The sequence below is a fragment of the Salvelinus sp. IW2-2015 genome, linkage group LG23 (assembly GCF_002910315.2).
Source record: "Salvelinus sp. IW2-2015 linkage group LG23, ASM291031v2, whole genome shotgun sequence".
In the NCBI taxonomy this organism is placed as follows: Eukaryota; Metazoa; Chordata; class Actinopteri; order Salmoniformes; family Salmonidae; genus Salvelinus; species Salvelinus sp. IW2-2015.
Window position 1 is genome coordinate 47,998,363 of NC_036863.1, and position 23,621 is coordinate 48,021,983.

General features: G+C 42.6%; 1 protein-coding gene across 1 annotated transcript in view; it reads right to left on the minus strand.

Annotated features, from left to right (window-relative positions):
* Positions 1 to 23,303, minus strand: part of elnb (elastin b) — a 57,022-nt gene extending 33,719 nt beyond the window's left edge. Inside the window, exons 1-19 of the mRNA XM_023968626.2 lie at positions 22,908 to 23,303; positions 17,096 to 17,374; positions 16,664 to 16,813; positions 16,086 to 16,325; positions 15,965 to 15,991; positions 15,581 to 15,769; positions 15,080 to 15,265; positions 10,403 to 10,597; positions 9,924 to 10,256; positions 9,662 to 9,742; positions 9,492 to 9,539; positions 9,265 to 9,327; positions 9,124 to 9,174; positions 5,907 to 5,969; positions 4,655 to 4,705; positions 3,773 to 4,183; positions 3,335 to 3,361; positions 636 to 1,106; positions 53 to 85 (exon numbers count right to left, since the gene is read on the minus strand). Of these exons, the coding sequence (XP_023824394.1) occupies positions 53 to 85; positions 636 to 1,106; positions 3,335 to 3,361; positions 3,773 to 4,183; positions 4,655 to 4,705; positions 5,907 to 5,969; positions 9,124 to 9,174; positions 9,265 to 9,327; positions 9,492 to 9,539; positions 9,662 to 9,742; positions 9,924 to 10,256; positions 10,403 to 10,597; positions 15,080 to 15,265; positions 15,581 to 15,769; positions 15,965 to 15,991; positions 16,086 to 16,325; positions 16,664 to 16,813; positions 17,096 to 17,374; positions 22,908 to 22,983 (2,974 nt within the window). The 5' untranslated portion in view covers positions 22,984 to 23,303. The remainder of the gene's footprint in view (positions 1 to 52; positions 86 to 635; positions 1,107 to 3,334; positions 3,362 to 3,772; positions 4,184 to 4,654; positions 4,706 to 5,906; positions 5,970 to 9,123; positions 9,175 to 9,264; positions 9,328 to 9,491; positions 9,540 to 9,661; positions 9,743 to 9,923; positions 10,257 to 10,402; positions 10,598 to 15,079; positions 15,266 to 15,580; positions 15,770 to 15,964; positions 15,992 to 16,085; positions 16,326 to 16,663; positions 16,814 to 17,095; positions 17,375 to 22,907) is intronic.
* Between the last annotated feature and the right edge of the window lie 318 nt (positions 23,304 to 23,621).

A 23,621-nucleotide genomic window follows, 5' to 3' on the forward strand; every position in this document is an offset into this window, starting at 1 on the left:
TCAAAACGGAACTTTCAACTTTACAAAAGACAAGGATATTGGATTTACTCACCATATTTACGAGCTTTGGCATTTGCATCATATCCTGTAAAGGAGCACATTTATGAATTAAATATACATCCTGTTTTCTCTTTTGCAGAGCATTCTTGTCACTGAACAGGAATACAAAGGGATGCAAAGTCACTGAATACTGAATCACTTATAGCTGTGCCTCCAGCTCCTGTTCCTTGTCCTTCCCCAGCTTCACCTGGTTCATTGACTGAATGTCTATTTAATGTGTATATTTATGTTTATTTATACTTGCCTATTGATACACTTGATTTGTATGGTGCAGGGCTCATTTGTAAAAGAGACTTTAGTATCAATATGACTTCCCTGTTGAAATAAAGGTAAATAAATATATCTACCTCATTTACCTCGTACCCCTGCACATTGACTTGGTATTGGTACCCCGTCTATATAGCCAAGTTATCGTTACTCATTTTGTATTTATTCCTTGTGTTATTATTTTTCTGTTTTTCTCTCTGCATTATTCTGAAGGGCCTGTAATTAAGCATTTCAGTGTTAGTCTACACCTGTTTACGAAGKATGTGACAAATCATATTCGATTTTTTTGACCCAATGGTTTAATGTACCTCCAACACCAGCACCAGGTCCGTAACCAGCACCACTACCAGGTAAACCATCTCCGGGTCTGTGCCCACCACCAGGCACTCCACCAACTCCTCCACTTGGTCCATAGCTGGCTCCACCTGGTCCATAGCCAGCTCCACCATGTCCTTCCCCAGCACCACCTGGTCCAACCCCTCCACCCGTTCCATAACTTCCAGCACTACCTGGTCCATAGCCACCAGGTCCAGCTCCACCTGGTCCATAGCCGGCCCCACCTGGTCCATAGCCGGCCCCACCTGGTCCAACTCCACCTCCAGGACCGAAGCTACCGCCAGGCCTGTAACCGCCTCCTGGTTCCCCTCCAGCCCCACCAGGCAGTCTTCCGGTTCCAATCCCAGATGCAGGTACTCCCTGGCTGAGCCCAGCACCAGCTCCCGCTGATGGACCTCCTCCTCCTAGACCACCACCAGCTCCAGTGCCTGCTCCACCCTGACCTGGAGAAAGGGAGGCAATGGTATTGTATGAAGAGTGCTTATACCTCAACAATTAGAGGACCAGTGATGGGGAGTAGTGAACTACATGTAGTTCAACTAGTAATTTWATTCCACTTTGCAGTAGCTTGGTGGTAGTTGAACTAAATTCAAATCTTGGTACTGTTTTCAGTAGTTAATAACTTTTTTTTGCCATGCAGTGGTGTACCTAACTACACACTATTCTAAATATATATATATATATACACAGTTGAAGTCGGAAGTTTACATACGCTTAGGCTGGAGTCATTTAAACTCGTTTTTCAACCACTCCACAAATTTCTTGTAAATAAACTATAGTTTTGGCAAGTCGGTTAGGACATCTACTTTGTGCATGACACAAAGTTTTTTACAGACAGATTATTTCARTTATAATTCACTGTGTCACAATTCCAGTGGGTCAGAAGTTTGCATACACTAAGTTGACTGTGCCTTTAAACAGCTTGGAAAATTCCTGAAAATTATGTCATGGCTTTAGAAGCTTCTGATAGGATAATTGACATCTTTTGAGTCAATTGGAGGTGTACCTGTGGATGTATTTCAAGGCCTACCTTCAAACTCAGTGCCTCTTTGCTTGACATCATAGGAAAATCAAAAGAAATCAGCCAAGACCTCTGAAAAATTATTGTAGACCTCCACAAGTCTGGTTAATTCTTGGGAGCAATTTCCAAACGCCTGAAGGTACCACGTTCATCTGTACAAACAATAGTATGCAAGTACTACAGCCGTCATACCGCTCAGGAAGGAGACGCATTCTGTCTCCTAGAGATGAACGCACTTTGGTGCGAAAAGAGCAAATCAATCCCAGAACAACAGCAAAGGACCCTGTGAAGATGCTGGAGGAAACAGGTACAAAAGTATCTATATCCACAGTAAAACGAGTCCTATGTCGACATAACCTGAAAGGCCGCTCAGCAAGGAAGAAGCCACTGCTCCAAAACCGCCATAAAAAAGCCAGACTATGGTTTGCAACTCCACATGGGGACAAAGATCGTACTTTTTGGAGAAATGTCCTCTGGTCTGATGAAACAAAAATAGAACTGTTTGGCCATAATGACCATCGTTATGTAAGGAGGAAAAAGGGGGATGCTTGCAAGCCGAAGAACACCATCCCAACCGTGAAGCACGGTGGTGGCAGCATCATGTTGTGGGGGTGCTTTGCTGAGGGAGGGACTGGTGCACTTCAAAAAATAGATGGCATCATGAGGGAGGAAAATTATGTGGATATATTGAAGCTACATCTCAAGACATCAGTCAGGAAGTTAAAGCTTGGTCTCAAATGGGTCTTCCAAATGGACAATGACACCAAGAATACTTTCAAAGTTGTGGCAAAATGGCTTAAGGACAACAAAGTCAAGGTATTGGAGTGGCCATCACAAAGCCCTGACCTCAATCCTATAGAAAATTTGTCTGCAGAATTGAAAAAGTGTGTGCGAGCAAGGAGGCCTACAAACCTGACTCAGTTACACCAGTTCTGTCAGGAAGAATGGGCCAATATTCAACCAACTTATTGTGGGAAGCTTGTGGAAGGCTACCCGAAACGTTTGACCCAAGTTAAACAATTTAAAGGCAATGCGACCAAGTACTAATTGAGTGTATGTAAACTTCTGACCCACTGGGAATGTGATGAAAGATATAAAAGCTGAAATAAATAATTCTCTCTACTATTATTCTGACATTTCACATTCTTAAAATAAAGTGGTGATCCTAACTGACCTAAGGTAGGGAATTTTTACTAAGATTAAATGTCAGGAATTGTGAAACTGAGTTTAAATGTATTTGGCTAAGGTGTATGTAAACCTCCGACTTCAACTGTATTTATAATAATAATAATAATAATAATAATATGGGTAAGTTTGCATTTAATAGACTAAATTACACATTCTGTTAACATCTGACTCCAGAGTGAATTATTCTTGCAATTTGTTGTCTGACATATCATATTTAGATATGATAATTTTTCCCAAAGTAGTTTGGATGTAGTGAACTACTTTTTCAAAGTAACTTTAGCTAAGTAAACTATACGTTTCTTAAGGGTAGCTTTAGTGCAGATTAACTTATTCCAGTGTAAAGTAATTGGTAGCTTGGTAAACTCTCTTTTCAGAGTTGCTTACCCAAAACTGAATAGGATGCAGACAGTTACCTTAAATAAATCATAGTTATGTGCTCTTGGTTTTGAAGCAAACTCTCACCATATTTGGCTGCCTTAGATCCAGCTCCTGTAAAATAGAGCGATGCAAGAAACTAAAATTAGCATTGGCATCAGATGAAATAACTTATCCTTCAAAAAATAAGAATATTTAAGTGAACTCCTTTTGTATTTCAAACGCCAAATGCGTAGCCATGCAGAGTGTAGGATGGGAGGTTGCCAGAAGGAGGGATCTGGTGGGGGGTAGGAGTGAGTGTACACAGATCTAGCACATTCTACACATGCATGATATGTAAGATATCATGTGGAAAGATAGGAGAATGCCTCCACACACTGTTTAGATGCTCTTAGAGTTTGTTGAGGACCAGATTCAATGTTTAAGTCAATATGGTCAAAAGTTTGCAACATCAAAACAGCTAGGAGTATTTAAAATCTTGGCAGCAAGTATTCTCCTTTCTTTTCCTTTATGTCTCTAACTCACCTCCGGGGTAGGCACCTCCTACACCTAGGCCAGCCCCTGGGTACCGCCCTCCACCTGGGTAACCCCCTGGGTATCCATACCCACCTGAGCCAGGGACGCCCCCTGCCCCAGGTACGCCTCCGGCTCCGCCCCCATAACCAGGTACGCCTCCTGCTCCGCCTCCGAATCCAGGTATGCCTCCTGCTCCACCTCCGTAACCAGGTACACCACCAGCTCCAACTCCATAACCAGGGACCCCATCTGCTCCAGGAACACCGCTAGGTACTCCTCCTGCTCCGGCCACGCCCCCTTGACGAGGTACACCACCAGCTCCAACTCCATAACCAGGGACCCCATCTGCTCCAGGAACACCGCTAGGTACTCCTCCTGCTCTGGCCATGCCACCTTGACGAAGTACACCTCCAGCTCCAGCTGGCCAAGGACAGACAGTTCTCATCTTTGACTCCAGACCACACTGAACCCCCAAACACCTAGGTCCCCCACACTACAAACACTTGAGTCCCCCCACATCACAAACTCCTGAGCCTCTCCATACCAAACACCTGAATCCCTCCAGACCACAAATACCTGAGTCTCCCCACACCACAAACAATAAAGTTTCCCTATTCCCCAAACACGTGAGTCTCCCCACACCACAAACACCTAGGTCCCCCACACCACAAACACTTGAGTCCCCCCACATCACAAACACCTGAGCTTCTCCACACCAAACACCTGAATCCCCCCCAGACCACAAACACCTGAATCATTCAATACCTGGGTAATAAAACCTGTTATGTCACCAAACGTACACTTACCATCCTAAGGACTAGTTCATATAGTCTTACCGTAAACCTACCAACTACCACCTTCCTAAAAGATGAATTATTAATTCAGTCTTACCATATTTAGCAGCAAGCTTTGCCTGGGAATTAGCTGATTTGCCTCCAGCCCCTAAAAATGGAAGAGAAGAAGAGGACAAAGAGGAGGAATGAAAGAAGCAAAGAAAGAGAAATAGCAGGATAATAGATATGGATTGTGGATTGTTGTAGTAGTTTTCTAGTGTCCCAACCTGGTCTCAGAGCATTTCGTATTATTCTGTACGTAAATATGGGACCCTCAATTTATACTGAACAAAATGTCAAGTGTTGCTCCCATGTTTCATGAGCTGAAATAAAATATCTCAGAAATGTTTCATTTGCACAAAAAGCTAATTTCTCTCAAATGTTGTGCACAAATTTGTTTACATCCCTGTTAGTAATCCTTTGCCAAGATAATTCCATCCACCTGACAGGTGTGGCGCATAAAGGAGCTGATTAAACAGCATGATCATTACATTGGTGCACCTTGTGCTGGGGACAATAGATGGCCACTACAATGTGTAGTTTTGTCACAACACAATGCCACCAATGTCTCACATTTTGAGGAAGCATGCAATTGGCATGCTGACTGCAAGAATATCCACCAGAGCTTTCGCCAGGTAATTTAATGTTATTTTCTCTACCATAAGCCACCTTTAACGTACATTTACAGAATTTGGCAGTACGTCCAACCGGCCTCACAAATGCAGACTACGTGTAACCACGCCAGCCCAGGATCTCCACATCCGGCCTCTTCACCTGTGGCATTGTCTGAGACCAGCCATCCAACTGAGTATTTCTGTCTGTAATAAAGCTGTTTTGTAGGGAAAAACTCATTCTGATTGGCTGGGTCTGGCTCCCTAGTGAGTGGGTCTGGCTCCCATGGCTGCGCCCCTGCCCAGTCATGTGAAGCTAGCTAACATTAGCTAGCTGGCTAACATTAACTAGGCTAGGGGTTAGGGTAAAGTTTAGGAGTTAGGTTAAAGGGTTAGGGTTAGCTAAAAGGGTTCATGTTAGTGGTAGGGAAAGGGTTAGCTAACATGCTAAATATTTGAAAAGTTGCTAGCTAAAATGCTAAAGTTGTCCGTAACGAGATTCGAACTTGCAACTTTTGTGTTGATAGACATTCGCGTATTATGCTCACCCATCCACTCCGACCAATCACGCTACTTTCATTTTCACCTTAAGTCTCATGTAACCATACAAAACATAACATATCATACAAATTTGAATGCCCCAAATTTATGTTTACTATGTTACATCTTGTTTATGAGACCAGGCTGAGTGTCCAGTACCTCCAGATTTAGGTGATATGAGGGGATATCCACGGAACACTCCATGTAAACTCCCTCGGCCACCTGAGGAGAAAAATATACACTATGTACAATGTATTTATATATTAATGTACYTGTAACTTCCAAAATAAAGGAAACACCAACATAAAGTGTCTTAATAGGGCGTTGGGCCACCACGAGCTGACAGAACAGCTTCAATGCATCTTGGCTTTGATTCTACAAGTGTCTGAATTCTATTGGAGGGAAGTGACCATTCTTTCACGAGAAATTCCATCATTTTATGTTTTGTTGATGGTGGTTGAAAACGCTGTGTCAGGTGCCGCTCCAGAATCTTCCATACGTGCTCAATTGGGTGGAGATCTGAGACACACACACACTATGCTCTTATGCTCCTTAGAGACCCCTCTTTCAAGATCTCTTCTTCTAGCCATGGTAGACAAAATAATGGGCAACTGGAACATTTTTATAAATGATCTTACGCATGATGGGATGTTAATTGCTTAATTAGCTCAGGTGTCACACCTGTGTGGAAGCACATGCTTTCAATATACTTTGTGTCCCTCATTTACTCAGTGTTTCCTTTATTTTGCCAGTTGCCTGTATATTAATGCACAAGGTGAGTGTTTATATAGAGTACATAAGGTGAGCTACAAAAGTATTGCACTTTCGATTTGAAATGATACAATGATTTTAAGGTTCAGACTGTCAATTTTAATTTGAGGGTATTTTCATCCATAGCAGGTGGAACGTTTAGAAATTACAGCACCTTTTGTACATAGTCCCTGCATTTTAGGGGTCGGAAACTATGGGGACAAATTCACTTATATATGTATTAAAGTAGTAAAAAGTTAAGTATTTGGTCCAATATTCGTAGTACGCAACATCAAGTTTGTGACTTTACAAATTTGTTGGATGCATTTGCTGTTTGCTTTGGTTGTGTTTCAGATTATTTTGTGCCCAATACAAATTAATGGTAAATAATGTATAGTGAGAAAGTTAGACACACAAATATCATACCACCAAGACATGCTAACATCTCCCATTACAAAAACAAGGGAGATTAGCATTTTATATTGTTGGGGGGGGAGGGGGGGGGATGAAATTGTGCATCTGTAACTTTCTCACTCATCATTATTCACCATTCATCAGGACTATCCGTAATCATGCTAGCATCCACATTAATATAGAAGTGTTTAGAAACATATGATATTCTTATTACAATAAAAGTGACTCCAAAATGACACAATACATTACTTACCATTAATTTCTGTTGGAAACAAAATAATCTGAAACAACTAAAACAAACAGTAAATGCATCGAACAAAAACGTAAGTTTTTACTACTTTAATACACATATACAATGCAGTAGGAAAATATTCAGACCCCTTGTCTTTTCCACATTTTGTTACATTACAGCCTAATTCTAAAATGGATTAAATCGTTTTTCCCCCTCATCAATCTACACACAATAGCCCATAATGACAAGCAAAAACAGGTTTTTAGAAATGTTTGCAAATTTATACAAAAAAAACATGAAATAATCACATTTACTTAAGCATTCAGACCTTTTACTCAGTACTTTGCTGAAGCAGCTATGGCAACGATTACAGCCTCGAGTCTTCTTAGGTATGACGCTACAAGCTTGGCACACCTGTATTTGGGGAGTTTCTCCCATTCAACTCTGCAGATCCTCTCAAGCTCTGTCAGGTTGGATGGTGAGCGTCGCTGCACGGCTATTTTCAGGTCTCTCCAGAGATGTTCGATCGGGTTCAAGTCTGAGCTCTGGCTGGGCCACTCAAGGACATTCAGAGACTTGTCCCGAAGCCACTCCTGCGTTGTCTTGGCTGTGTGCTCAGGATCGTTGTCCTGTTGGAAAGTGAACATTCACCCCAGTCTGAGGTCCTGAGCACTCTGGAGCAGGTTTTCATCGAGGATCTCTCTATACTTTGCTCCGTTCATCTTTCCCTCGATCCTGACTAGTCTCCCAGTCCCTGCCGCTGAAAAACATCCCACAACATGATGCTGCCACCACCATCCATCACCATAGGGATGGTGCCAGGTTTCCTCCGGCACCATGGGACACTTGACATTCATGCCAAAGAGTTCAATCTTGGTTTCATCAGAACAGAGAATGTTGTTTCTCATGGTCTGAGAGTCCTTTAGGTGCCTTTTGGCAAACTCCAAGTGGGCTGTCATGTGCCTTTTACTGAGGAGTGACTTCCGTCTGGCCACTTTACCATAAAGGCCTGATTGGTGGAGTGCTGCAGATATGGCTGTTCTTCTGGAAGGATCTCCCATCTCCACAGAGGAACTCTGGAGCTCTGTCAGAGTGACCATCTGGTTCTTGGTCATCTGGTTTTCCCTGACCAAGGCCCTTCTCCCCCGATTGCTCAGTTTGGCCGGGCGGCCAGCTCTAGAAAGAGTCTTGGTGGTTCCAAACTTCTTCCATTTAGGAATGATGGAGGCCAATGCTGCAGATATTTTTTGGTACCGTTCCCCAGATCTGTGCCGTGACACAATCCTGTCTCAGAGTGCTACAGACAATTCCTTCGAGCTCATGGCTTGGTTTTTATGCACTGTTAACTGTGGGACCTTATATATACATGTGTGTGCCTTCCAAATCATGTCCAATCAATTGAATTTACCACAGGTGGACTCCAATCAAGTTGTAGAAACCTCTCAAGGATGATCAATGGAAACAGGATGCACCTGAGCTCAATTTCGAGTATCATGGCAAAGGGTCTGAATACATATGTAAATAATGTATTTCTGTTTTTGATTTTTAATCAATTATTTTTTCGCTTTGTCATTATGGTGTGTTGTATGCAGATTGATGAGGACATTTTTTTATTTAATCCATTTTAGAATAAGGCTGTAACGTAGCAAGATGTGTAAAAAGATAAGGGGTCCGAATACTTTCCAAATGCACTGCAAGTGAATTTGTCCCAATAATTTTGGTCCCCTAAAATATGGGGAGGGCGATGTACAAAAGGTGCTGTTATTTATAAACGTTTCACCGACATGGATGAAAATACCCTCAAATTAAAGCTGACAGTCTGCCCTTTAAGATTAACCTCCTATCATTTTAAGTGCTGGAGTACAGAGCCAAAACAACAACATAAATGTCACTGTTTCAATACTTGGAGCTCAATGTATATTCACGTCTTATAAAATCAATTATAACACTGTTGTCCCTCTCTGTTTGATAAACCCTTACCTCCAGCTCCAGTGCCAGCTCCAACTCCACCCTGGCCCAGCACACCTGCCCCTGTAGGAAAGACGAGACCAAGGTCAACAGGGTGCAGAATTAGGTTAGGGGTCAAAGGTCAGTAGTTCAACAGGTGGATGACAGACTCACCTGTCTGGGGAGCAAGTCCGGATCCAGTGGCAACACCTGGAAGAACCCCACGCCCTCCGAAACCTAAACACAATAATGGAGGAGAAATGAGAGAGCACCAAAGCAAAGTTTTGCGAAAAGCAGACATGTAAAGTATTGCAACGTATCTCAGCTCAGACATGTAAAGTATCTCAGCTCATCTAATCTCACAACATATCAACCAAATCAGAACATCTTGGCAGACATACCTTGACTAGGTACTATTCCACCTTGATAGAGTCCAGGTACTCCAACACCTGTGTTGATAAAGTAAGGAATGTATGACAAAACAAAACTACTGTATATTGAGATAAAACTACTACCTTTACATCTGTACTGCAGTAAGATATGGAGTTGGCCTCTGGGACTTGTAGTTTACCTGGCACTTGTTTGTTGGCCTTCCAACCGCTCTTCTCTCTAGCTCCACCCCCAGGGACTCCAGTCTGTGGAAGTACTGGTGCTGCAACAATATACATCATTCATCTTAATGAGGTGTATTGTACTGCATATCTTCTCCCTTCATTTCCCACTCAGTCTAATTTATATACTTTACACAATGAAATAGTGTTCAGCCTCACTCTGTTTTTTTGCATGTTCTCTGTGGATGTAGTAGTTCTCGGGTTTGATAAACCCTTACTAACCTCCAGCTGGTACTGCTGCGCCACCAGGCCCAAAACCACCAAGGCCAACTCCACCTGCGCCACTTGGCCCAGTCCCTGCGCCACCAGGACCATATCCACCTGCGCCACCAGGTCCCGTTCCTGCGCCACCAGGCCCAGTTCCTGCACCACCAGGCCCATGTCCACCTACGCCACCAGGCCCATGTCCACCTACGCCACCAGGCCCATGTCCACCTACGCCACCAGGCCCATGTCCACCTGCACCACCAGGCCCATGTCCACCTGCGCCACCAGGCCCATATCCACCAGCACCACCAGGCCCATATCCATCTCCTCCTAGTGTACTTCCTGCTCCTAATGCAGATGAAAAAGGGTGAGAGAAATGCACAGAACAATCCGGCAATAGCCAGGTGGCCATAAAGAGCTGACCAAACTCTGTATACCTATGACATATGGCTCTGGTCATTCCACCCCTAGCCCCATCCTCCCAGATCCTGTACCTGTTTTGGGAGGTTTCTGGCCTGCCCCCTCCCCTCCAGCTCCAGGGTACAGAACACCAGCAGCACCAGCGTAGCCTCCTCCAGGTCTGTATCCATCTCCTTGGCCGGCTCCAAGACCTTGGCCTGCTCCAAGTCCTCCAGCCCCCTGACCTGAACCTCTGGATCCCAGTCCCCCAGCTGCGAGGCCTCCATACCCTGATGGGAACACAGTATAGACATGATGTTTTGATGTGTTACATGAATCCAACACATGACGGCATCATTCAATTGTGGCCTCTCCCTGCCCCGAGGCCTCCATAGCCTAATGGGAACACAGGAGGAATTATGTTTTATATGAATCCAACACATGATGGCATTTTTGCATTGTGGGCACATTTTTCTGAGGTTAATGTAAAATACATTTTAAATAACACTCCAAAAATGMAACACTGAGAATAATGTTCTAAAAACATACTGGGTATATAAGGGTTTAGTGCTTGAACTAAATCCAAGCCCGGCTCCAAGCCCTGGAGTACGAAGCACTGCCCTCCTTTGGCCACTTACATTACAGCATCCAGTTTAATTCCCAGGTGTATTACAGTGTTCAGTGTTTCCGAACTGGTTTGCCCCCGGGACCCAAATTAAACCAGGTTGTCTCAGTTTCAACCCAATACTCGCATTGCACATTTTTAAAATAATAATCGTCAAGATACAATCTGGAAAACATTTTTCATTGTTATATTTTAAAGTATTTCAAATAGTGTTTGAACCCAGGTCTGTGGCCCACTTTCTATCTCAGGGTCTAAAGCAGGGGTCTCCAGCAGGTGGATCATGAGCTACCAGTAGCTCGCAGCCCACCTATGAGTAGCTCACCAAACAATTCTGAAAGCATATGCAATTTTTTATGTAATCCATCGCAAACTGTCATAAACAAATCACACAAGTATCTGACACTGCAAGCTCCCAGCTACTGTCTAATCAACGCAACATTGACGCAACACTGACGTTATCCCACCCCTGGTTAGCCACTATTGGCTTAAAAAGCCAAACCTATGAAAATATCTGCCCATTCATTACCAGCAATATAGCCCCTGTCTGTCTGTATGGTGTGCGCATTTGTCTATCACTCCGTGTGTAGCCAGTTGATGTTATAACCATCTTGTGGGTTGACAGAAATACTTTCCCCAAAACCTTCTCAATTAAATGTTAACTGCAAAGTCAACTCGGTCTCAGAGCATTTTGTATTATTCTGTACTTAAATTTGAGACACTCCATTTAGTATGATGTTATGTTTCATATGGTATGTATTKATTTCTGGATGTCCACCACCCATTTTGTATGATATGTTACGAATTACAATTCATGTTATATGTGACAAATATTTGCAAAATGTACAATATGTTACAAATTTGCAAAACGTACTACATGTTAAGAATTTGCAAAAGGTATGATATGTTACGAATTCTAGCTAGGTGGCTAGATGGCTCACATTAGCTAGGCTAGTCTTAGGGGTTAGGGTTAAGGTTACGTTTAGGAGTTAGGTTAAAGGCTTACGGTTAGGATTAGGGGAAGGGCTAGCTAAAAGGGTTAAGGTTAGGGTTAGGGGAAGGGTTAGCTAAAATGGTTAAGGTTAGGTTCAGGGGAAGCATTAGCTAACACGCTAAGTAGTTGCAAAGTAGCAAAAAAAAAGTAAGTACTTGAAAAGTTACTAATTAGCTAAAAATGCTAAGGTTGTCCATGATGAGATTCAAACTCACAACCTTTGGGTTGCTGGACGTACGCATTATATGCTTACCATCCACCCCAACCAACCACCTTTCTTTTGTTTTTGCGTTAAGTAACCATCTGTCTCATGTAACCATACCAAAAGTAACATATCATACTAATGTGAGTGCCGGATTTACATTTACTATGTTATGTCTAATCTGTGAGACTAGGCTGGCAAAGTAGGCTTACCTGGCAGAAGTTTATCATGAGTTAGTATACCATTTGTATCTATTATTTCTTATTTGCAAACTTTGCTATGAAATGAGCAGCAGCAGTACAGACCCGTCGCTAGACCGGCACAATACAAGGCACATTCCTCACTCGCTAGGTGCACAGTTAAAGGGTCAGATGCACAATTAAAGGGGAATTACGTTCAAAAATCAAAAAATGTTTTTCTTCTAATGTGATTTAAACATTTACATGGACTCAGAACATCCAATTTCATTGTTTCTCTATGAACAATTGTAATTTTGGGAGTGAAAAAATGTCTAATTATAAAACCTGGAAAAATAAATCTGCTAAAACATCATTTTGGAAAAAAAATCAAATTTTATAGGGCCCCCCTTAAAGTTGTTTTTTAAGCCTTATTTTACCAGGTATATTGACAGAAAACATGGTGCGCTACTTTCTCTTATACACTAAGGACCTGAGGAAGAGTTGCATGGGAGAGGAGCAGAGAAGAATGTGCCTATTTAAAAGCTAGAAAAAAATGTACTCACAACMTTTAATTTTTTWAAGTAGCTCTCATGCTAGAAAAGGTTGGAGACCTCTGGTCTAAAGGGTGGAACATCTAACTAAAGGTTCCAAAAAGCCGGGTCATAAGCATCGAGAACTGCTCCTCGGATAACATCATCAACAATCCTCATTCTATATGAGCTGTGTGTGTGCGTGTGTGTGCGTGCATGTATGTGTGTGTGCATGTTCGGTGTGCATACAACCCAAATAACAACCCCAGACTTCAGTTGTGTCTGAGGAAATTAAATAATGGATAACTTGATCCATTTCCTGCTTTCACTTATGCAGGAAAATACAATTAAAGCATGTGATCTATCAGAAATTGTGTAATGGAATGTAATCGACCTAAAGTATTGTCATAGAATTCTAAATACAGTTTATATAGACATTTTCGGTATAAACAGACTATAAATGTCTCAGATTTTGTTTCTCGGAAAGCTGTGTTATTATATGATATATGCATGTATATATGATATGATATACACTCAACGGCCAGTTTATTGGGTACACCACCCAGTTCACAAAAATGTAGCACTCCTACAGACAGTGGCCGTGGCTTGCTATGTAAAGCAGGCAGGCAGGCAGGCAGGCAGGCATTCAGTTACTCTTTGATTGAACATTAGAATGAGCGTGGTATGATCGTCGGTGCAAGGCGTGCCGGAACCAATAGCTCAGAAACGGCCACCCTCCTGGGCTTTTCACGCAAGACAGTGTCTAGGGTTTACCGAGAATGGTGCAACAAACCAAAAAAATCCAGTCAGCGGCAGGCCTGTGAGCAAAAACAGATTGTTGATGAGACAAGTCAATGGAGAAGTATCGTGCTAGGTAACAGATGGACCACAAACAGACAAATAACGGCGCACAGTGGTGTGTAGAACACACAACTCGTCAGTCCTTGTCATGGATGGGCTATTGCAGCAGACGACCACACCGGGTTCCACTCCTATCAGCTAAAAACAAGAAGAAGCGGCTCCAGTGGGCACGCGATCACCAACACTGGACAATTAAAACAGTGCCTGGTCCAATGAACCCCGGGTTCTGTTGCGTCATGCTTATGGCAGATTCAGGATTTGGCGTAAGCAGCATCAGTCCATGGACCCATCCTGCCTGGTGTCAACGGTACAGGCTGGCAGCGGTGGTGTACTGGTGTGGAGAATGTTTTCCTGGCACACTTTGGGTCCCTTGAAACCAATTGAGCAACGATTGAACGCCACAGTGTATCTGAACATTGTTGCTGACCAAACCCAATTGAGCATCTTTGAGATGAGATGGAATGGGCTGTTCACAGCATGAATGTACCGCTGTCAAATCTACAGCATGGACCAACATCCCTGTGGAACTTTTCCAACACCTTGTAAAAGCCATGTCCCGAAGAATTCAGACTGTTCTGTAGGCAATGGGTGTACCTAATAAACTGACCATGGAGTGTATATGTATATGAGATATCATATATATGAGGAGTACTTGTTTAATTAAAAAATCTAAGTCCTACAGATGTAGGATCTTAATTTGAGACAGTTTGCTACAGCAGGAAAATAATCCTGCAGCAACAGGATATTTGAATTATTACGTGAATTATAATTAATATACCTTTTTGTAGGGGTCGATACATTTTCCATTAGGGCAAAACAAGTCTGAAATTTCAAAGTTGAAATTACAAACTTTAGAAGCCCTTTTAAAACTCCTGTGCAGGAAAATGATCAGCAACAAAACAGTGAGCAAATGAAGATCCTACAGTACATCTGTATCATCAACTGATTTCAGCCAATGTATGGCTGTGGATTGACTGCATTGCTTGAATGGAATGTTGGCGTATTGGCAGTTCATTTGAAAAATGAATGGAATCATTCCTCTAAAACTGTGGCTACCTAGCTAACACACATACAATGCAGATCAATTATTAACATTCATTGTTTTACACAATATCTTATCTCAGCACTGGCAAACCATGGTTAACAAACTCCCTGACCAACATGGCTGACCTTTGGACCATCATAAGAAGGTTCATGTCCATTCMAATAATCTAATTCCTAATTCTATGGATGCTAGTGCATAAAGATGGTCACATGGCTTTGGCTTTACTCCATTACAGCAGCCACATACTTTGTCATCATTAATAGCACCCAAAGACGCACCTAGTAGCAAGTTACAGCATATCAGACTCATGGGCTAAACGAGTTAGGCCATACACCCTACCAGCTCCAAGTGCGTCTCCTTGTCCGCCAGCTCCAAGACCACCACCAAAACCACCTGGACCAGCTCCACCTTGGCCAACACCAGAACCAGGCCCATATCCTCCTGGTCCAGCTCCACCTGGTCCATAGCCTCCAGCTCCTAATCCAGCCCCCTGTCCCCCAGGACTGCGACCTACATAGCCAGCTCCTGGGGATTAAACACAAGAAATACAGACTCAAACAGACAAAAACACACACATCTCAAAGGACTACTGTACATAGAGACAAGATCCACACACATCTGTTTTGGAAGGCTTCCCACTGGCTCCTGTCGAAAGATGGAGAAACAGCAGAGGTATACCAGAGGCCATAAGATCAGGTTGTACTGCATGAGTTAGTGTGACTCCCAAAACGCACCCAGCTATGGGCAAAAGTAGTGCACTATTTAGGGAATATGGTGCCCTTTGGGYACACGGCCGGTATCTTTGACTGTACTCCATCTGTAAACCTCAGGGTTCTTTACCTGTTCCATCGGGTCCATAACCACCAGCAAAAACTCCAGGACCAGCTCCCCCAGGACCAAGACCAACACCAAGCCCATAGCCACCTGGTCCAGCACCAGCTCCACCTGGTCCATAGCCACCTGGTCCAAAACCTCCAACACCCAGTCCAGCCCCCTGTCCTCCAGGATCTCTACCACCGTAGCCAGCTCCTGGAGATCAAGATTGACTGCATCATCCTCTTGATAACAACAACAAACAGGCTTAAAAGCTTGAGGAGGGTCTTTGTCATGTGTAGTGTTCATTTAGATATACGGAGGAAATAGACTGCCATTGAAAAAGCAAMTCAATAGTTTGTGAGCCCTAAAAGAAGTCTACGGCAGACCTGAACTGTCTATGTCGCTCACCTGCCTTCTCTGGCTTTCCTCCAGCTCCTGTGGAAACACAACAATCATCAAAAATACATTTCTGTAAAATTAACTGAAATTAGTAATACTTGATCAGATGATCAAATCAAGAACCTCATACCTGCTCCAAGGCCTCCGGCACCTAGACCACCGCCAAGTCCGTAACCACCACCAAGACCTCCAGCCACAGCTCCGCCCTGACTAAGACCAGCACCAGGCCCATAACCACCTGGTCCAGCCCCAGCTCCACCTGGTCCATAACCTCCTGGTCTGACTCCTGGTCTAAGACCTCCTCCTCCCAGACCTCCAGCTCCTAGTCCAGCCCCCTGTCCTCCAGGACCCCAACCTCCATTGCCAGCTCCTGGAGAGGAAGACTCAAGCATCAGTACCACAGCTGAATCTGTCCATTACATCCAGGGCCGGATTACAGAAGGGGCACYCAGGGCACGGGCCCCCAGATACCATATGATAGCAACATTTGTAGAATTGCAGGAAATTACCTTTAAAACTATAAAAAACTCTCTCAGCATTATGGAAAAATGTTTAGTATAGCAGGAAATTTGCTTTAAATCTGCCCTAGCCCACTCCCCCCACAAATATCCCTGGGGCCCCAAATGCAGTAGTTCGGCCCTGATTACAGCTCTAAGCCAAGAAAATACCAATATAACAAACACAAACAGGGAGTAGCTCATACCATACCTGCTCCAAGGCCTCCAGCTCCTAAACCACCGCCATGTCCATAACCTCCTGGCCCGGCCCCAGCTCCTTCTGGTCTAACTCTTCCTTCCCCCAGACCTCCAGTCCCCAGTCCTCCTTGGCCTTGGCCTACAACCTGACCACCATAGCCAGCTGCAAGATACAATGGTCATATCAACAGAATTACATCCCAACAAATGAAAACACAGATATTTGTTTAATCGAAYGGTTAGTAGGGTTAATTTTTTCTTAAAGTTAACAAAGGGTTGGTAACAGGTTGATTGGTCGGCTATTTGAGCCAGTAAAGAGGGCTTTTCTATCCTTAGGTAGGGGAATAACTTTTGCTTCRRTCCAGGCCTGAGGGCACACACCTTCTAGTAGGCTTAAATTGAAGATATGGCAAATAGCAGTTGATAGTTTAATGTTCTCCCTTACCTCCCGTCTTCCCTGGCTTGGTGTAACCTCCACCGGCTCCAGGGCCAAAGCCTGCACCACCTGGACCAGCGCCAGCTCCACCTACACCTCCTGGTCCAACTCCAGCTCCGCCACCAGCCTCATATCCGGTTCTTGCTCCACCTGGCCCATATCCAGTGCCTGCACCACCAGGCCCAAAACCTGTGCCAGCTCCACCTGGTCCAAATCCAGCTCTGACTCCTGCTCCAGCTCCTAATCCAGCCCCAGCTCCTTCACCTACACCAGCAGGTATGTACACACCTGGAACACAGCACAACCATGTTAAACCACTGTATACACACAACTAAAGCACACACCTGAAACATAGCATAACCAGTACTGGTCCTGGAGAGTTACAGGGAGTCCAGGCTTTTGTTCCAGTCCAGCACCAAAATCAATCATCAAGTGAGGTATGGGATTGAGTTTGTGTTCAGGGACATTTCTGTATTGTGATAAATAAATAAAAAATAGATTGTGTGTTTGATTGCCAGATTGATTGGTTGATTGGTGGGTTGATTGATTGTCTGTGAGAGCATGACACATTGTAAGACTTTAATAGGAATATGATAAACATTGCCCTTGGAAGCAACACTGATGACCAATAAGAAAAATAGAGGAAGGATTTTCTCTACTGGCTCAGTTCCTTCTTCCCATTCTTCATTCCTTCAGTCCACAGTGGACGGCTGATTTCATAACCATGTACATCTTAAATACAAAAGGCTTGGCCTTAAATGGTTCTGTCTGCGTTTACACAGACAGAACAATTCTGATATTTTTTACACTATTTGGTCTTTTGACCAATCAGATCAGCTCTGAAAAAGAGCTGTGCAATTTAAGGAATTGCACTTTAAGATTCTACATAAGACATATCCATGTAATTCTATGTTGTCCAAATTTATGGCTATTGATGACATCTGCGTTTTCTGCGAAAAAGGTAAAAAAAAAAAAAGGTTAAATGAATGTAAATCTGTGATAACATTTTGGGAAAACCTTGCAAAATACTTATTATCCTTTTTGAACACTACCCATGTTTTTGACATGAAGGATATAATATGTTACTATTGCAATGATAACAAGACCATTGAAATGATTGTGAATTATTTTATTCTTGTTGCCAAATACTTTATACAAAAATGTAAATTCCAGAATTCTGTACCAAAATTACAAATGTTTTTGATTGAATTTAATCATCCTGTTAAGACATTATCTCTAGTGAATAACATCATCCTGAATCATTATAATGAGATATTTATGGAGTGAATACAATTGTGCTAGAATTGTCGTTCTTTAAAAAAAAATGTTTTATATCTTTTTTGGTTATTTATATATATATTACATTTTTTGTATATATTTAGTATTTTCTTGTTCATACCTGTGTTCTGTTTTGTTAGATGTAGAGATGTAAAAAACAGCTTTATGAGGTCAGCTGGAATGCATTTCAATTAACAAGGTAGGGGTGGTATACAAAAGATAGACCTATTTGGGAAAAGACCAAGTCCATATTATGGCAAGAACAGTCAAATAAGCAAAGAGAAACGACAGTACATCATTACTTTAAGACATGAAGGTCAGTCAATGCGGAAAATGTCAAGAACTTTGAATGTTTCTTCAAGTGCAGTCACAAAAACCATCAAGCGCTATGATSAAACTGGCTCTCATGAGGACRMCCACAGGAAAGGAAGACCCAGAGTTACCTRTGCTGCAGAAGATAAGTTCAATAGAGTTAKCTGCACCTCAGATTGCAGCCCAAATAAATAATTCAGAGTTSAAGTAACAGACARATCWCAACATCAACTGTTCAGAGGAGACTGCGTGAATCAGGCCTTCATGGTCYAATTGCTGCAAAGGAACCACTACTAAGAACCACTACAAAGGACACCAATAATAAGAAGAGACTTGSTTGGGCCAAGAAACACGAGCAATGGACATTAGACRGGTGGAAATCTGTCCTTTGGTCTGATGAGTCCAAATTTGAGATTTTTGGTTCCAACCGCAGAGTAGGTGAACGGATGATCTCTGCATGTGTGGTTCTTTTTTTGCGCTTAGTGGGACTATGATTTGTTTTTCAACAGGACAATGACCCAACACACCTCCAGACTGTGTAAGGGCTATTTGACCAAGAAGGAGAGTGATGGAGTGGTGCATCAGATGACCTGGCCTCCACAATCACCCGACCTTCACCCAATTTTTATTTTTATTTTTATGTTTTATTTTATTTAACCAGGCAAGTCAGTTAAGAACAAATTCTTATTTACAATGACGGCCTACCCCGGCCAAACCCGGACGACGCTGGGCCAAATGTGCGCCGCCCTATGGGACTCCCAATCACGGCCGGATGTGATTCAGCCTGGATTTCGAACCAGGGACTGTAATGACGCATCTTGCACTGAGATGCAGTGCCTTAGACCGCTGTGCCACCAGGGAGCCCCAATTGAGATGGTTTGGGATGAGTTGGACCTCAGAGTGAAGGAAAAACATCCAACAAGTGCTCAGCATATGTGGGAAGTCCTTAAAGACTCTTGGAAAAGCATTCCAGGTAAAGCTGGTTGAGAGAAGGCCAAGAGTGTGAAAAGCTGTCATCAAGACAAAGGGTGGCTACTTTGAAGAATCTCAAATAGAAAATATATTTTGATATGTTTAACACTTTTTTGGTTACTACATGATTCTATATGTGTTATTTCATATTTTTGATGTCTTCACTATTATTATACAATGAAGAAAATAGTCAAAATAAAGAAAAACCCTTGAATGAGTAGGTGTTCTAAAACTTTTGACCGGTAGTGTCTGTTATCATTAAAATTCTATTATACAGCACATAATTCATAAGGCCTCATTTTGAGGGCCTAGTTTTACCCGTACAATGACCTGAAACTCATGGTTTACAGGCAAAATCAGGCCTGCAAGTCACATTGCAAAGAGATGTGTAATTTCTATCGGAATCCAGCCAGAGTGGATATCAAACATTTTGAATATTTTATTCACCGCAACCTGCATTCAGAATTACTGCTGGGTTCAGAAGACTAAGATCTAAATTGGAACAACTATTTCAGTAACGGGTGCAATTAGTCCAAGTAACAAATTGTATTAGTTTAGAAAAACTGTATTTATATTTGAGTATCATAAGATGATTTAATAAATCAATGTACAGTACATGTAAAAACAACCTGACATAAAGCATGTTGGGAAATATGATAATGGTTTTGTTTTAACACTGGTTATTAGCACCAACACTGGGGTTCTTTAACACCAATGAGAGTTAATTTAGCACCTTAATCAACATTAGAAATGTTACACTGAAAAATCAATACTGGTTACCACTAACCAATTTGACCTGACTGAACAACAGTATTRCTTTACAATAGACTTAAAATAAAATAAGAACACCAGCTGGTGTTTTACATTTTTACAATTTACAGTAACACAAAGTAACACCACATAAGACCAAAACTGCTTACACCAGGATATGAACACTGGTGATTTTGCTGTGTACATGTGTAAAGAATAAGTCCTATGGAAATGTCAAAGAATGGTGATGCAGCCCAAATGGCAGCCTATACACAGTATATAGTGCACTACATTTGATCAAAGTCCTTAGTGCACTATAAAGGGAATAGGGTGCCATTTGGAATGTAGGCTGTGAGTTTCAAATCACTTTGTTCACAGTATAGAGCTGGTCTTTTTTTTTAAACAATCTTTATTGAGAGCTGTCATTTTATTGTGAGGAACTGCAGTTTTATAAGAATGTATTTATGTTTTGTCATCTGTTACATGATTGATTTTTACACTTTAGTCTTTTCCCTTTTCCGTCATTCATCAATGCCGTGTTTGATCTCCGAGGAACTCGCCAAAGAAACTTCCCTGTTTCAGAGATAATGAGAAATGATGCATCTAGTTTTGGGAGAGTTGTGGTCTGTGTTCTAAGGAAACTGAACATGAGAAGGACATTTGTTTCTATCATTGGACTTGACCAAGAGCACAGTGGAGTGGAAAGGTACAGGTTGTTCCCCAAATGACAGCATATCCCTTATAAAGTGCACTACTTTGACCAGWGTCTCCAGTGATATGTTCTGTCATTGGACCTAACCAAGACCCCAGTGGGTTGGAAATGTACAGGAAATGTTGTGCATGTTGCTATAATCCACAGTGGGAGATTCAGTATCAGTAAAGTGGACAAAATGACTCGTTCCCTTCTGCCATGAATCGTCTGTAAAAGAACACTACAGTTCTGTATGTTTCAACAGAACAGGACAGATTTCTCACATCAGCTTAGATGTAAGAGTCTTGGAGGGGCCCAATGCTGAATTGAGWATTTCTCTATCAATGGGGAACTCAATCATACAAACCTGAACCATGCTCTACAAATCATTTCCTTTCATTGAGTTACACTCCATATGAACTTAAGCCTGAACCACAAACCTCACTGTTATTTCACTGTTACCAAAGACCAGCAAGATTTGGCATTTTCTTCAATCAGTGTGTAATAATAAAGTTGCATTTTCTATTCAACTTCCATTCTCCTCCAACAGTAGCTGAATATACAGTATTTCCAGTTGGTTCCACAGTCCACACACCTTGGCTGGACATGTGAGATACTGACATTACGATCTTATTACATGCTTATTACAGTGTTAGAAACATAGTTATTACCTCCACCCTTTGACCTCTCTCAGAGCTGTTTAAGTCCTGTGTTCCAGTGAGCGGAGAGATCATAGGAACCAGTAACCCTCTGCTGGCCTATCAAAACCAGCTAAACCAAACCCAACAGCCAATCAGACAGCACACTGTCTACCTATAGTATGGCATCGTGGGTAATTCTGAATGATGTGCCTGTACTGTAGCAGAGCGGGGAGCAGAGTGGGGAGAGGAGTGGGACTCGAACTACAAGCTCCACTCCTAGAGGGAATACCAGCAGGTAAATACACACAGCTCTGTCCTGTCAAAGCTCCAAGGGCCGATTCTATGTCACTCCACAGAACAGTAGAGCRCCAGAATGTTGGACGCTTAAAAGCCTTTGAAATCTAAAAGATGTAGAGAACATTCTACAAATCTATCAAAATAGCATAATACATCAATACGTCTTGAGCAAATCAGTACAACACTCAAAACTCAAAACGCTTCAACTAAAAACACTCAAACACCCTTGACTCTCCCATAGATCAACGCTCAGTTTGGAGCATCATGTACCTTGTACTTGCATACCAGGCTGGTGAACTATACAACCAAAATCCCGAGCAGGGTTTAAGGACTATGGTGTCAGTGCCTGCAGCAGGGAGAGCGTTTGGAGCGTGTACACCTGCACGGCGCTATAAAGAACCCTTTCCTTTATTTCCCTGTGGCTATAAAGAACCCTTTCCTTTATTTCCCTGTGGAAAGAATCAAGAACCACTGACACTTTTGTCAACTTTTCACAATTGACACAAGACACTTTCACTAGCCGTAGCCATTTATAATATGTCATTTCAAACAGTAACACAGCACATTAGATAAACTGGAATGACACTCTCAATCACGGTTTTACAAAAAGAGCTGTGCATAAACCACACCCCAAAATATTCTAATGTACCACCTCCCCTACATTTTAATTATCACTAAAAGAGCAAACAACCATTTTGTGAACCGTAAAGAACCATTGAAGAGTTCAAAGCGTTCTTTGAGTCATTATAGTTCCACATAGATCAATCACCCTTACCAAAGAACCCTTGAAGAAACCCTCATTTTTTTGTGTGTACAAGCTTAGAGGGGCACCTGAAACACGGGTGWTATGAATACATATCCATAGTAAAGGGGGTCCTACCTCCTTGCAGTGAAGGTCTCCACAGAGACAGGAGCAGGAACCCATACAGGAACAACGCCACCGTCCCACTCGCCATCTCGCTCCCAAATGTCCCTCTCCTCTCCCAAACTCCTGATTTTATCCCCTATCAGGGCTCAGCCAGCCAGAGAAAGAAGGAGGGGGATAAAAAGTAAGAGAGACAGGAAACAAAAGACAGAAAGGATGAAGGGCGGGACAGTATGTAATGAATGAAGAGAGCAAGAGAGAGATACACGCTGAGTTGAATAGATCATTTCATTGAACCAGCAGCGTTTGTCCCCCACAGACTACTGGAGCTGCTTTTATTTGGTTGACTCCTTCCATAAAAACATGGTTGCCTAAAAGAGAGAGAGGGGAGGGGTTAATTGAGAAAAAGGTGGAGAAAAAGAAAGAGAAGAAGAGGAGAGAGAGAGAGACGAAGAGGGAGAGAAATTCGGGTGAGTCCACCCCCCTATCCCACCCAACAAAAAAAGAGACAGAGGGGTGGAGGATGGAAAGAGAGAGAGATGGAGAGAGAAGGAAATTGAGAGAGAGTTGGGGGTCCAACCCCCATCCCACCCCACCAAAGGAAAATAAACGTGACAGTCTGCCAGATATTCTCATAGATTCCAAAATGATGTCATTTTGTTAAGTCAAGGGGAAGAGGTAACTATACAGGCCTGATACGGCAATTACAGATGTGTGTTTTTTCTGCTG